The sequence below is a fragment of the Sorex araneus genome, chromosome 10 (genome assembly GCF_027595985.1).
Source record: "Sorex araneus isolate mSorAra2 chromosome 10, mSorAra2.pri, whole genome shotgun sequence".
Lineage (NCBI taxonomy): Eukaryota > Metazoa > Chordata > Mammalia > Eulipotyphla > Soricidae > Sorex > Sorex araneus.
In genome coordinates, this window is record NC_073311.1 from 43,312,838 (window position 1) to 43,327,732 (window position 14,895).

A 14,895-nucleotide genomic window follows, 5' to 3' on the forward strand; every position below is an offset into this window, starting at 1 on the left:
ACCCCCGCCAGGCTGTTTCACTCGGGGCGCCCTGGAGGGGGGTGGGTGAGACCCCTCCCCAGCCTAAGGGGCCCAGCCTTGGCAGCCTAAAACCTCCAGAACCCAACCATCATCATGCCCACAGCCGCTCTCCACACACTCAGGTAAAGTATACCCACGAGTGAACCTATTCCTGGACGCGGTCACGTGATACTTCGAACCACACATTCTACCCATACTCCAAGATTACCACACACATTTTATAGGGTTCAAAGCAGGAGGCAACCAACCTTAGAGGGAAATATACATATATAATAAATATATAAGTACATATATATATATATATATATAAAGCACACAAGGCTCAGCCTTTAACAACATGTTATTGATCTCTTATAGAAGGGCTTAATGGCCCCTGGGTGAAATACAACAATCTCCACACTCTTTCCTCTAAGGATACTTTTCTTGTAGCATTTTCAGGGGTTTTTTATAACAAACAATAAAAAATACATTATTTTGGTTCTGCTTTGGGGCAGGGATTGGGGTTCAGGATGAAAACATCTAAACTATGGTGGTGGGAAGGTGTAATGGTGGTGGGATTGGTATTTGAATATTAAATGTAATCAAACATTGTGAACTACTTTATAAAACAAAAAAAATTTAAAAAAAGATTTTGCAATACAGGGGTCAAGTGCTGGCCTTAATATCATGTGAACTATGGCACATCAATAAAATAATTTTAATGGTATAATTAATTTAGAGATGGTAGAATTATAAACACAACATATGAATTAGAATTTTATTAATTTTATCATAAATAAGGGTATGGAAAATTTGAAAAATATAATTAACATATCTTTATTCATAATTTGTAGAACACTGCATTGAAAAAAGCAGAATGGGCTTTAAGTGCATATGGAGAATTTATCAAGAAAAATAATAAATCTCTATAAAAGGATTCAAATAAGTTATTGTATGCTTTCTCATCAAAATAGGGTTTACTAGAATTTCATAACAGAGAGAAAGTCGGAAATTTTTTATATTATTGGAAACTAAATGTCTAAATACCACGTGGAACAAAGAAGAAACCATAGTGGAAAATGAGAAAATACTTACGAGCATGCACATATTTGAATTTGAGAAATGCCATTAAATCAATACTGAGTGGCTATATATATATCTATCTATGATAGAAACAGAATTAACAGTTAAAACCCTTTCCCAGATAAAACATTTCGGGCACAGGTGGTTTTATTGACAACCTCTGCTGAGCATGTAAGAAAAAAGTACTAATTCTACACAAACTCTTCCAGAAAATTAGAGAGAACAACTTTGTTCAATTCACTGTTGAAAACCAATATTACCTTAAAAAAAAAACCCAAAATGAGGAAACTACAAATTACTGCCCCCTTGTAAGCATAGATTAAAAAAATTCTAGAGAAGTACAGCCAAAAGAGACTCCCAAGCACCAAGTCAAGTACCACCTGGTGTGGGCCCCAACAAAATCATTAAATAAACTAGAATATGGGTAGTAGAAGGATGTTTTGTTCTATTATAAAATATGGTGATTATGAAAACTACTTAAGGCATTCTTACTCTTCCCACCATCTAATGTTATTGAAGCTGTATGAATCCTAATGCAGTCAGAATGCATTTTAATACATACAGTTAATTCAATCATTAGTAGCAAATTATACGGTTTCTAAATTACCTTGATATGGTATGTTTTTCCTCTTTATATAGTAGCTCAACCTGAAAGCCGTAACATGTATTTTGGTTTAAGGAGAAAAAAGAAAAGAAGAAAAGCAGCAGCACACAGAGTGGAAAAGAGAGAAAGAGGAGGGAGCGAGGTGGAGAAAAAGAGGAGGAAGTAGTGAGGGAAGAATGAAAATAATATAGGGGCTGGAGCAATAGCACAGCAGGTAGGGCGTTTGCCTTGCACGTGGCCGACCCGGGTTCGATTCCCAGCATCCCATATGGGCCCCTGAGCACCGCCAGGAGTAATTCCTGATTGCAGAGCCAGGAACAACCCCTGTGCATGGCCAAAAAGACCAAAAAAAAAAAAGAAAGAAAATAATATAAAGGCTCAACTTCACTCTGGAATTTAGATGATCTTTTCATCCTACCCTATTGAGGAAAGGGAAAAATCCATACTCAGCAACTTGAGTGAACAGTTAACATGCAGTCTTCTTCAACCCCTTTCAATCTTTTTATTTCTACTTAAAGATATCGTAGGAAATGAATAAACCATTGCTTTCTGATTTTTGTGTAAGTATGTATAATTTCATTCAGTGTTTCTCTAGAATGATACCATTTGCCCTCAGATGTTCTCCAATATTCTCTTTCGGGAGTTAATGGCCTAGAAGTGAAAATCTCGGATCTACCACTGAGTGATCTTAGGCCACCGTGTTATGTGTCAAATTGGGACCATCGGTGAGAGACAGTGAAGGATGGAAACAAGTGCATGTATTTTAGGCATAAGCACCAGGTCAAGCGCAGTTTGGAAGGTACCGCTGAGTGGTCCTTTCTGTATGGTGTCACAGCACATTTTTCTTCTTTTCCTCCTTAGGCTATTATGGAGGGCAGCGGCCGGATGAGAGCAGAAACTTACCCGGACAGCAGCACTCTGGTTATCGATGTGGCTGAGAAGGATGATTCTGGTGTTTACCATATCAATCTGAAAAATGAGGCTGGAGAAGCACACGCCAGCATCCGGATTAAGGTTGTGGGTAAGTCCTGTGGGTCTGCTAACCTCTAAAATCCAACGAGCATCACTGGATCCAGAGTTGACTTTGATACCTCTTGGTTCTCTCAGTTTTGCTGGGTCCCCAAACATTGTACATTGGGCCTGAGAGATAGTACAAAGGTTAGTGCCCTTGCTGAGCACTGCTAGGTGAGCCCCCCAAACAACAATAGTTTCATAGTCACCACTTTCAAGTTAAGAACACTAGTCTTGGGTTCCATGGGACATTTGGGTAGATCCGAGCAAAGACTCAAATATGACACTGCTTTTGTAGTTATCACAAAACATGTTTGCCAGCTAGTGTTGACCTTTGCACATGCTCTTGCTTTTAGTTGATTTTGTTTCACTGAATTTTTTCTTTCCTGCAGACATCCCTGATCCTCCAGTGGCTCCAAATGTGTCTGACGTGGGCGATGATTGGTGCATCATGAACTGGGAGCCTCCAGTCTATGATGGGGGGTCTCCAATCTTAGGTAACACAAAAACTCAATGGGGGCATCCTTAATCTTAGTTAACATTTCTTGTTCCATTTGCAAAGTTGGATTCTCCATTATGCATACTAACATATACTACGAACTTAAATAAGCATTTAGAGGAGAACCTGTTAATTTTATGCATCCATTCACATAAAAATGTACCTGGAGATGCTCTGTAAGTACTTGATTTAAATCCTTTATATCCAATATCTAATTTTAAAACAATACAAATCAAACCTTAAACCTAAAGGTATAAAGATACTTAAACCTAAATATCTACTGCTATCAAACTATCAATTTTCTATAAATTGCATTTGGTATGATTGGGAAATTTAGAATTATTATAAAGAAATTCCCTTTAGAGTTTTTAGAAGATTTTTTCCCCTATCAAATGAGAAATTTTCCTACTTATTAATAATAATACTCAACAACTCTGATCATTTCCCTTTATTTTCTTCATTGCTGCTACTCAAAGTTCAAAAATATCCTTTGGTTTTGGTTTTGAGGTCACACTCAGTGACTTACGACTCAGGACTTACTCCTGGTTCTGCACCCAAGGATCACCCTTAACTGGCTTAACTGTGTTGATGGGGTGGAAGGCGGTGGCATATGTGGTGCCAGGAATTGAACCCTGGTCAACTGCATGCACAGCAAGCACCCTACCTGCTCTGGCTCCTTTTTTTTTTTAAATTTTGAACCATACCAGCAGTGTTTGGATGCTATTCCTGGCTCAGTGCTCAGTGGTACTTGGGGTAGAACTTGGCCACTGAGGAACTATCTCCCCATCCCTCACAGCCAAATCTATTGCTCAGCTCTAATACTAAATAAGTCAGTAGGGCCTATATGTCTGTGATTGATTTTCCTCCCTTCTGTTCCTAGAACAATTTTCATTTCCCCCTCAATCCTGTCCTTTGTTTTGTTTTTGGAAACAACTGGGAATACTTAGGGTTGACTCCTGGCTCTGTGCTCAGAGATCACTCCCGGCAGGGCTTGGGGGATCATGTGGGATGCCATGGACCAAACCTAGATCAGCCTCATGCAAGGCAAGCTGTACTCTGCCTGTTGGCCTCTCTCTGGTGCCAATCCTGCCATTTTTATCTGTATCTTCCGGTGTTAATATTTGCACTTTCTATTATCTCTCAAAGATGGTAAAATAAGGTAGTAGGAGAGATAGTACAGTGATTAAGGTGTTTGACAAACTCTGGTTTGATCCCCAGTACCACATGATTCCCCAAATACAACTAGGAGTGATCCCTAAGCACAGAGCCAGGAATAGTGAGCATTTCCAGGTGTAGGTGAAATAATAATATAACTGCTGTCATCCTGTTGCTCATTGATTTGCTCAAGCGGGCACCAGTAACATCTCCATTGTGAGACTTGCTGTTACTGTTTTTGGCATATCTAATACGCCACAGATAGCATGCCAGGCTCTTCAGTACAGGCCGAGTACTCTCGGTAGCTTGCTGAGCTCTCCGAGAGGGACGGAGGAATCGAACCCGGGTTGGCCACGTGCAAGGCAAATGCCCTAATAACAAAAACCAAAAAATAATCTACAGAGGGGTCAGAGAAATAGCACAGTACTTAGGGCTCATGTCTTGCACCCAGCCTAGATTCAAACCCTAGAACCACGTAGCTTTCTCAGCACCACTGAGTGTAACACTGGAGCTTCTCTGCATTGCTGGTGGAGTCCTGGAAGCACACCCATGCACCCTCGAGATCTCCCAGTTATCCCCAGCACTTCAGACCCTTAGCACCTACCCAGCCCCACTCCGAGCTGTACTGGGGAGATTCAAAACAAAACCGAACAAGTCGACTTGACTATTTCACTTTGAGTATCAAGAATATAGGAAATGTTAGGCACATCTGCAAGGTTTAATTTGGAAAACCAAGGGGGAACCCCCCTTTTCTTTTTATGCCCCATGAAGGTTACTTCATTGAGAGGAAAAAGAAGCAGAGCTCCAGGTGGATGCGGTTAAATTTCGATCTCTGCAAAGAAACAACTTTTGAGCCCAAGAAGATGATCGAGGGCGTAGCCTACGAAGTGCGTGTGTTTGCGGTGAACGCCATTGGCATCTCCAAGCCCAGCATGCCCTCCAAGCCATTCGTGCCTATCGGTGAGTCCAGAGAAGTGTGTTGGAGCAGGAGGTGTGGCACCCGTGGTAGGGTACATGCTTGGCTAGTGGCTTTAACCCTTAGCTTCTCGTCCCCCGCCTGCATCACCAAGTGTGGCCCCCACAACAATAAAAAGAGAAAGCTATGTCTTGCAGTGGGACTCCTTCCCCTAGAGTATGACTGCTTCCTTCTGACCTCTTCCTGGAACAGACTTGGCAGATTCTTAGTGTGGTGGGAGAGCAAAGGGTGGGAGGCCACAGAGGCATTTTTTTTCTTTTTGGGTCACACTTGGCGATGCACAGGGGTTACTCCTGGCTCTGCACTCAGGAATCACTCCTGGCAGTGCTCAGGGGACCATATGGGATGCTGGGAATCGAACTCAGGTCGGCCACGTGCAAGGCAAATGCCCTACCTGCTATTGCTCCAGCCCCGGCAATTTTTTATCTGTGAAATGAAAGAACAACCCTAGTCAGAGTTGAAGCTCTTCCTAAGGCGGGTCCAGAATTCATGAGTTACAGTGGTGGGGGGCTCTGGTTATCTTTTCCCACTGAAAACCTGTGTCTGAGCCCCCTGACATACACAGAAGCCCACTCTGATCACTCTTCTTTACGCACTATAGTCCAACACCTTGGACAAAATACTACTAACAACCAGGTATGGACCAAAAGCAAAATTTTGTTTTGTTTTGAGGTCATACCCAGGGGCGGTGCTCGGGGCTTACTCCTGGCTCCAAAAGCTCACTCTTGGTGATGCTTGGGGACCATGTCGGATGCCAGGGATGGAACAGAATTGGTCACATGCAAGGTCACAATTACTCACAGACACCCTACCCACTGTACTATCTCTCCAGTACCCCAAATAACAAAATTTTTAAAAATTAAAAATAAATTGAGATAGTCAGGGTCAGAAGATAGTATAGCATCCTTGATGCATGTCTAGCATGTACCATGCCTGGGTTCAATTTCTAGCACCACATTGTCCGGCCTATATGCTGGGTACAGCCCTGGAGGCTCCTAAGCACCCCCGTGGTAGCCTGAGTACCCCTGACACAACAGGACCAGAGCAATATTGCATCCTTGAGCTCTCGCATGGAACCACTGGCCTCCTGAGCACCACTTGGCATTTTATCATTTAAAAACAATAAGGAAGGTGGGCAGCGTGGAGGTGACGGAGGGAAACTGGGGACACTGGTGGTGGGAAATGTACACTGATAGAGGGATGGGTGTTGGAACACTGTATGACTAAAACTAATCATGCTTTGTAAGCGTCTATCTCACAGTGATCCAATAAAACATTTTTTAATTAAAAAATTTTAAAAATAAAAAAATAAGTAGCACTGTCATCCCATTGTTCATCAATTTGCTCAAGTGAGCACCAGGAACATCTCCATTGTGAGACTTGTTGTTACTGTTTTTGGCACATCGAATACACCATGGGTAGCTTGCCAGGCTCTCCGAGAGGGACGAAGAAATCGAACCCGGGTTGATTTGCCATGTGCAAAGCAAACGCCCTACCCACTGTGCTAAAGTAATTGTTCTTAAGTTAATAATTAAAATATTTGAATAAATAATTAAGTAAGCAATTTTAAATCAAAATTACTTTTAAAATCAATAATTAAGGAAACGAGTTTCTGAGTATATTTCTATTTGTATCCAACTTCATTGGCTCATGGTTCTGTTAGTCTAATTCTGTGGTGGATTTTTTCCCCCTCTGTCTCCTTTACATTGAAGCTGTGACCAGCCCTCCCACTCTTCTGGCTGTTGACTCTGTCACCGACAACACGGTCACCATGAAGTGGCGGCCCCCAGACCAGATCGGCGCGGCAGGTTTAGATGGCTATGTGCTAGAGTATTGCTTTGAAGGAAGTAAGTATGACTCCCAGCTAACACGAATACCATCATCAATAGGTGAGACACGCCCCTTTCCTTTTGTTTCTCTTTCTTGGGAACTCCTTGCCTTCAGAATGAAAAGAGCAAGTGCTCATCTTTCCACAAGGGGCAAACATATAGCCCTTCTTTGGTGCTTGTGGCTAACAAGTTGGCATCTCAATCATATCTTGGCGAATTAATCTGAGACTTGGTAAATGTTCTGACAGAATCTCTGGGACTTCCACTTCTTATATTGGTGGGATAAGTAGGTACCCAAACAAAAATAAAAAGTCTACTTAGGATGAGTTGGGTTGAAATTTCTAAACTCTATAGAGTTTAGATGTCCAAGAAGCAATTTATTTCTGGGTAATAATGAGAGACTATGCATTTGACAATCTGGCTATTTTACTTTGTCTTCTCTGAAAAAGAATGAATTACACACAACTTTCAGAGTTTAAAGGAAGCAGCATTAAAGCCCAGCAGTTGTGTAAGGAATAAGATGGACAGATAGAAGTAATTTGTCTTAGTTTTGAACATATATAAAAACATAATCACTTTAATTCAGGAAGAGAGGAAAATCAAATTTAAAAGAAGCCACTGGGGCTGGAGCAATTGCACAGTGGGTAGGGAGTATGCCTTGCATGGGGCCGATCCAGGTTCGATCCCCAGCATCCCATATGGTCTCCCAAGCACCGCCAGGAGTAATTCCTGAATTTAGAGCCAGAAGTTAACCCCTGAGCATCGCTGGGTGTGACCAAAAAAGAAAAAAAAAACCATACTGATTAACAATAGATCCACAAAAAATATATAGGTTAGGGTGTACTGAAAAACAAACAAAATTTACATTTCCTAATAGGCTCTGGAGATTTTTCACTGCCTGCTTGTCATGATTTAAAAATGGGTGAATAAAACAGTGCCAACCTTGGACTTCTTGACAGATGGCAGTGGGTAAACTCCTTCCCATCTCCACACAACACGGGCCATATTCCTAGCTGCTGAGAACATGCTTGCGAGCCCAGCCTTTAGGACAGATCTGACATGACATAAAGAGAAAACAGGCTCCAAACACATCCAGGAAATCAGGGACGTGACTGTCCCCAGAGCTCACTGTCCCCAGAAGAAACTTCTAATGAAGAGAAAACTGCCAAAAGAACACCCAGGTTCAGGGACTGGTGGAAATGACCATGGTTGGTTGGGAGGGAAGACGGGCAGGGGAGCACGGCTTCCTGCTAACATCTGTTGGAGGTCCCAGCACCCAGCTCTCGGAGCCCTAGCTTGGTTCCTGCAGGGCTATGAGTGCCACCGAATTTAAGCAGAGGGACCTTCACAGGAAATTACCCAAAATTGTCTTTGCTTGGGAAGGTGGCAGTGTCACTCATGCAACAGGTAAATTCTTGAGCACTTAAAAATAGGGTTTATCCCAGTGGTTTTCAATATGGATATTTTTAAGCATTTTCTTATACTCTTTACTTCTGCCTTGATAATCAGTAAGATATTTTTTATTTTCTCTAATCTGTAGGTATTTTTATGAAAGATTGAAAGCCACTGGTTTAACCTATCCCGTTTCCCCCTCTCACCTTAAAAAATGTGAGCACACATCTCTCTCGCGGTACTGCCTAGCAAAGTTCCCCAATCTTATACTTGACGTGGCGGCTGAGCACAAGCCTTTTGGTGTATGTATGATATAGAGCAAATTCTTTACTCTTTTCTTTCTGATAGGTTTAAAAAGTAAGAAGATACAGCAAAATGATACATGGCTGTCATTTTGATGTTACCCACCTTAGATAAAATACAACGAAGTGTATTTTACATCATTTTGTGTGTGGTCTGTGTCAATACATATGTATGTCTGCATATACATATGTATAAGTACACAGTCAGTATCATGTATACATTTTACCACATAACGTTTGGGAATTAGCTTTCTCTGGAAGTTCTTTCATAACGTCTCTTTCTTCTTGCAGTCTTTCCTTACTTTATGTGGCTGCCCTGTTCTTCATTCTCTTTTAATGGCTGTTGTCCTCCAGACTAATTTTCTGTAGTGTTTATGTATTTATATTCGTCAGGTTTTATTCTGTAAGAGAATTCTTCCTTTCATAGAATGTGTGTTGGTTTTGACAATGCCCTCTCTCTCTCTCTCTCTCTCTCTCTTTCTCTCTCTCTCTCTCATGCTTGCACCATTTTCCTCTTCTTTGTTTATTTCCTTAACTCTAGTCCCTTCTTTTTTTCCATTTTGTTTTAGTTTTTGTTTGGGGGGGGTGCACAACCAGCAGTGCTCAGGGCATACTCCTGGTTCTGTGCTCAGAAATTACTCCTAGAAATGCTCAGGGTGGGTGAGTGAGGACCCTACGGGGTGCCAGGGATCAAACCTGGATCAGCTGCATACAAGGAAGTGCCTTACCTCCTGTACTATCTCTCCAGTTCTTCTTTTCATTCTTAAGATTCTCCTCACGTATCAGTTAACTTTCATACTTCTTTCTCATTTACCGGCTGCCATTTTCTTCCTCTCTGTCATCCTCCGTTCAAACAGTTCCTATGGGAAGGGAAATTTCTAAGCCACTTGTGTTCTCCTCTAATCTTATCTTGCCCTGCTTCCTCTTGATATGGGCTCTTTTGCCAGCTCTTCACTCTCTCAGTCATGTTTCCCCAATGTCCTGTTTTCACTCTCTCATCATTGTCTCTAACATTTTTAAACGGTTGCCCAGTAGCTCCCAAATGGATCGTTTGCTTCAGGTTAGACTACATAGCTCTTTCTCAAAGTCCTGATTAATTTTTATTATCTACACCACCAGAATATTCTGGCTTCGTGACACTCTTCAGAAGGGTTGGAATAAGAGAGGAAGAATGTTCCATGGTGCTGGGTACCAGCACTGTCCCCAGTCCCCTACTCAGCTTTTTGCATCTGTAAAGTCAACACCCAGAGCCAGTGAAGCCCACCCCAACGCTGTGGGCCAGCAGGTTCCCACCATCCTACGAAATGCAGAGTCCCCGAAGGAGCGTTCATCTTCATGCTCGTGAGCATGTTATCATGGTGCCTGGGGCTGCTTTTGGCTATTCTGGGGCAGCTTCCATTTCCAGCAGGAACTTGAACCCTGGTGAGACAGACCGTAACACCAGGACCCTTGCTCCTAGATACTAATGCCCAAGTCCCAGACTGGAAGCACCCAGTTAGAAGCACTATGTGCCCTGGGGACCTGCCAGGCTCCCCAGGCTGGAGTGATGGTGTCAGAGCAAGAATAGACTCTTCCATGGAGAGCTGCTCCCTCTTTCCTGTTAGGGACACACATGGCTCTTCTCTTCCTCAGTTACCACAGCTAGAGATGCCCCGGCCTCCTCTCTCTCCTTCTCTTCTCTCTCCTCCTTTTCTCTGTGGCAAGCACCCCAGGACCCCAACCCCAGTCTGAACATAGTATCCTGGGCCTTTCCTCTGGAATCCCATCTCTCCCCCATCCCTGTCCCCCTAACATGTTTGGTCCCTCCCATCACTACTCTGAAGACAAAGATTTTTGCACATTTTGCATACGTTACTAACAGAGAATGCTGACTACTGATATGATATTCTCCTGGTGTGAATGTGGGTGTTTTGAATTAATTTTAATGACGGATTCTCAAAGGTACATCAGCAAATGAGTCTAATGAAAATGGGGAGGCTGCATTTGATCTTTCAGGTAAAGTATTCGATGAATGCTCCCAAGCTTTTTTTTTTTACTATCTGATAACGTTTCTGGGAATGTCTTATGACTGACTATGAAGTATACCCACCAACTGCACACAGTTAAAAAAAATAACATAGCAGTGGGGTAGGTAGCAGGAAGGAGTTACTAATTGGGATCCAAGCCATCTTTTTCCCTGTAGGCCTAGGTGAATGGATTAGAAGCTGAAATATTTATAAGCCTGGTTTTAAACTGTCTTCACGGTGTAGACCATGCTCCCAGCAGCTTTATGACATCTGACTAGATTGAGGAGAAAGAATGGTGTCAGTTTCTCAGGATGTCATGGTCATGAGCTGAGTTGTGTCCCCAACCCCCACCCCCTGCATCAAAAGAAGCTTCTCTTCATAGAATGATCTGATTTCTTATGTTTCTGTTTGTGTGTGATAGCAATAAACCAGTCAAGATAAAATAAGATCATATGAATGTGGAATTTTTCATAAGAAGAACATTTTCCTATTTTTTTGAGTATTAGTGTATTCTGATGACAAAAATCTCATGGACGTCCACTAGTATAAGACTAAATTGGAATAAAACTGGTGCAATCTTCGGAACAATGTTAGTTTTAGTAAGTGATATGAGTAGTGGTGTCAGTATCCTAAATAAAAGGTTTCTCAGAAATAGTATCTGACTTCCTTCTTCCCATTCACATTATTCACATTATCCTTTCTCGGAAATTTTTTTTACATAAATTTTAAAAATGTGTTTGAGTCCTGATAAAAATCATATTTCCTCCAAATGAGTCCATTATGAGACATAAAAAAACCAATTGGAAGTCAACTGTAACCAGTACGGTGATTTCTTTCATTAACCAGCTTCTTCTTTTCTTTTGCTCTCTTCTGGATGGCAGCTGAGGATTGGAAAGCAGCAAACACAGATCTGATCGACAAGACCAAGTTCACAATCACAGGTCTGCCAACGGATGCCAAGATCTTCGTGCGCGTGAAGGCTGTGAATGCCGCGGGTGAAAGCGAGCCCAAGTACTACTCTCAGCCCATCCTGGTGAAGGAAATCATTGGTCAGTGGCTAAGGCTTCAGATCTCGTCTCTCGCTCACGTTAGAACCTTCACCTTTTTAAATTCCACTTCATTGTCACTCCTTAACATGTTGTTCATGCTTCTCGGGACTTAGAAATGAGCAAGACTGGGGATATAGCCAAGTGGTAGGTAGAGGAGTCGGTGTCCATGTGTAAGGCCTTGGATTTGATCCCCAGCACTGTAAAAAGGAGGGTGGGAGCCCATTTCAGGCAATGGGAGAGATCAGCTTGGGATGTAGAGCTTGTTGGAGGATCACTTAGTTAACTCACTAGCTCCGTTGGTTCCAGAAGGCAGTGCTGGCTTTAGTGTCGACACTGAACAGAGAAGTGTGACAGCTCCAGGCACACCCCTCTGTGGCAGCAACTTGGCTCAGGGCTTTTTTGCAAGGCTACAGGCATTTCCATAATGATGTGTGTGTCATATTTGCTCTGTTCAACATTGGACATCTGCACTGAGCCCAAGATGATGAGTATGATTGCTGGGGCCTTGAGACAGACCGAGTCAGCGCCTCCAGACTGCATCTCTTTCTCGTCTTCCCAGCACCCTGCACTCACAGTTACAATCGAAGGGCCAGTTTGGGCAGGGAAGAGCTCAGAGGGCTGGAGTGCATGCTCTGCATGAAGGAGCCTGTGTTCAGCCATGGGGCCACCCTGGCTCCCTGAGCACTGCCAGGATGGATCTCCGGAGCATGCGCTGGCATTGCTCCTAAGAGCCACCTGCTATGGCCCCCAAATGAAACAAACCAAAAAGCTCCTTGTGCCTGGACTAAAGTCACATCCAAAATGCAGAAGAAACCACGGACTTTTGTGTCACTGCATGAAAATTGAGTTAAACGGTTTTAAGTTCAATATTGCAGATAGCCTTTAAGTGCAACTTAGCATATTTTAATGTAGAATCAAAGTGAACTGTCCACAATTTTATAGTACATTTATAAACTTACTTACATATATGTTTATAAGTTTATTATCATTGTGAGACCAGATTTTATTCTAAAAGCTATTTATTCATTATAGACAATATAATTTATAATTTTGTTCATGGGCCACAGACAGCGATGTCCAGGGGCTCCTCATGGCTCTGCACTCAGGAATCAATTCTGAAGGAGCTTGGCAGACCCTATGGGATGCCAGAGATCGAACCCAGGTCTGCTATATGCAAGGCAAGCATTCTATCCACTGCACCATTACTCTAGCCCCGCAACCAATGTAATTAAACCAGTTCAACGGGGGCTAGAGATATAGTACAGAAGTTAAGATGCTTACCTTGAAATCCACCAACCCTGTTTTGATCCCTGATACCACACGTGATTCTCAGAACACTCCCAGGAATCATTCTAAAGCACAGAACCAGGGATAGCCCCGGGCATCTCTAGATGTGCTCCCTCAAGAAGCGAATTGGCAGTTCTTCATACAATGGGGGTGCATGTAGATATTTTATGAAACATTTGAATGTCCATCAGAGAATATACTTAAAGTTAGAAGCTGTGAGAAATATGGGTTAGGCTCAAAGAAAAAGTGGGGTGTTTTTCTACATAGTTGGCTCAAGTGTATATTAGTAACAAACGATTGCAGTAAAATGAAGGTGATAAAGGACAGAATTGAACTATTTAAACATCTCTGCTTGAAGAAAACATTTAGAACCAAACTTACCATATATCATCTAAGATTTTACTGCAAAGACACAAGCACAAAAGTATCTCAGTGCACATGTGCCATATGCTAATTGCAGGCCATTCCCAGAGCCCTGTACTGATAACACAATGATACTGTTCCACTCTCACCCAGAACCTCCGAAGATTCGCATCCCGAGGCACCTGAAGCAAACTTACATTCGCAGAGTTGGAGAAGCTGTCAACCTGGTGATACCTTTCCAGGTAATAATTCCGGGTCACTCATTTTCTCTTTCCTGTGCAAGAGTGGTGAATAAGAGGGGATCTGTTCACATTGAAGTATTGAAGTTCATTATCATTCAGGATTTATCAGCAGAATAGGAAAATAATGGAAGAGACTTAAAAGTGGATAAAGAATCTCTTGTTTCAGAACAAGCAACATCTATAAAAACTGTCATAGAATTTCCTTCTACATTGGACAGATAAATCTGGTCTTATGTGAAACTTGGGGACTGCAGTGGGGTAAGGAAGAAATAGAGTTCAAAATAAAAAATGCTTGAAGACTTTGGTACTGCACATCTGTAAAACTGACTTTAATTTTAAGTGAAGCTATCAGTTTAAATTTCAAGGAAACCAGTTTTACAGATGTCTAAGATCAGAATCTTCCAACAATTAGCTCTGTACCAAATTAAATTTCAATAAAGGACATCATAATTTAAGATCTTAATACACTAGCTGAGACTTATAAAAATCGTTAAATCATTCTCCAGCAAAAGATTCTGTTATTCACAAGATTAATTAGACTTCATTTACAGAAACCAATCCTGGATTCACACCCATACCCACACACGTGCGTGTACACACAAACACATACACACATAACCAACACACACACAAAGTATACCACCTTATTCATCTGACTCCTTTTTAAAAATTTTATTTGATTTTTTATAAAGTTGTTCACAATAATTTATTACATTTTATATTCCAACACTAATACCACCACCATTACACCTTTGCATCAATCACCATATTTGTAATATTCCACCCCGACCCCAAAAACCTGCCCTGAAAGCAGGACCTAAATAATTTCTTTTGTGTTGCTTCTTATGAATGTTCTGCTAAAAGTGATCCAAAAAAGTTTTCTCAGAGGAAAGTCATCAGACTCCTTTTATTATCTTTTGAGGCAAGAAAGACAGATTTCCTTATTTCCTCTTGAGAAGGGGGAAACGCATTCAAAGAAGTTAATGACTTGCCCAAAGTCACACAGCAAGAAAATGTTTGTGGAGAGCCACATCCCCTAATGCTTAAACCCAAGAGTGCTTATTTCAGTGTTTCTTTAAGTAGAGAGCTCATTTTAT

General features: G+C 41.8%; 1 protein-coding gene across 1 annotated transcript in view; it reads left to right on the top strand.

Annotated features, from left to right (window-relative positions):
- MYBPC1 (myosin binding protein C1) overlaps positions 1 to 14,895 on the top strand; it is a 90,719-nt gene that overhangs the window by 59,737 nt on the left and 16,087 nt on the right. Inside the window, exons 17-22 of the mRNA XM_055118223.1 lie at positions 2,549 to 2,708; positions 3,091 to 3,195; positions 5,124 to 5,312; positions 7,041 to 7,175; positions 11,739 to 11,906; positions 13,710 to 13,798. Of these exons, the coding sequence (XP_054974198.1) occupies positions 2,549 to 2,708; positions 3,091 to 3,195; positions 5,124 to 5,312; positions 7,041 to 7,175; positions 11,739 to 11,906; positions 13,710 to 13,798 (846 nt within the window). The remainder of the gene's footprint in view (positions 1 to 2,548; positions 2,709 to 3,090; positions 3,196 to 5,123; positions 5,313 to 7,040; positions 7,176 to 11,738; positions 11,907 to 13,709; positions 13,799 to 14,895) is intronic.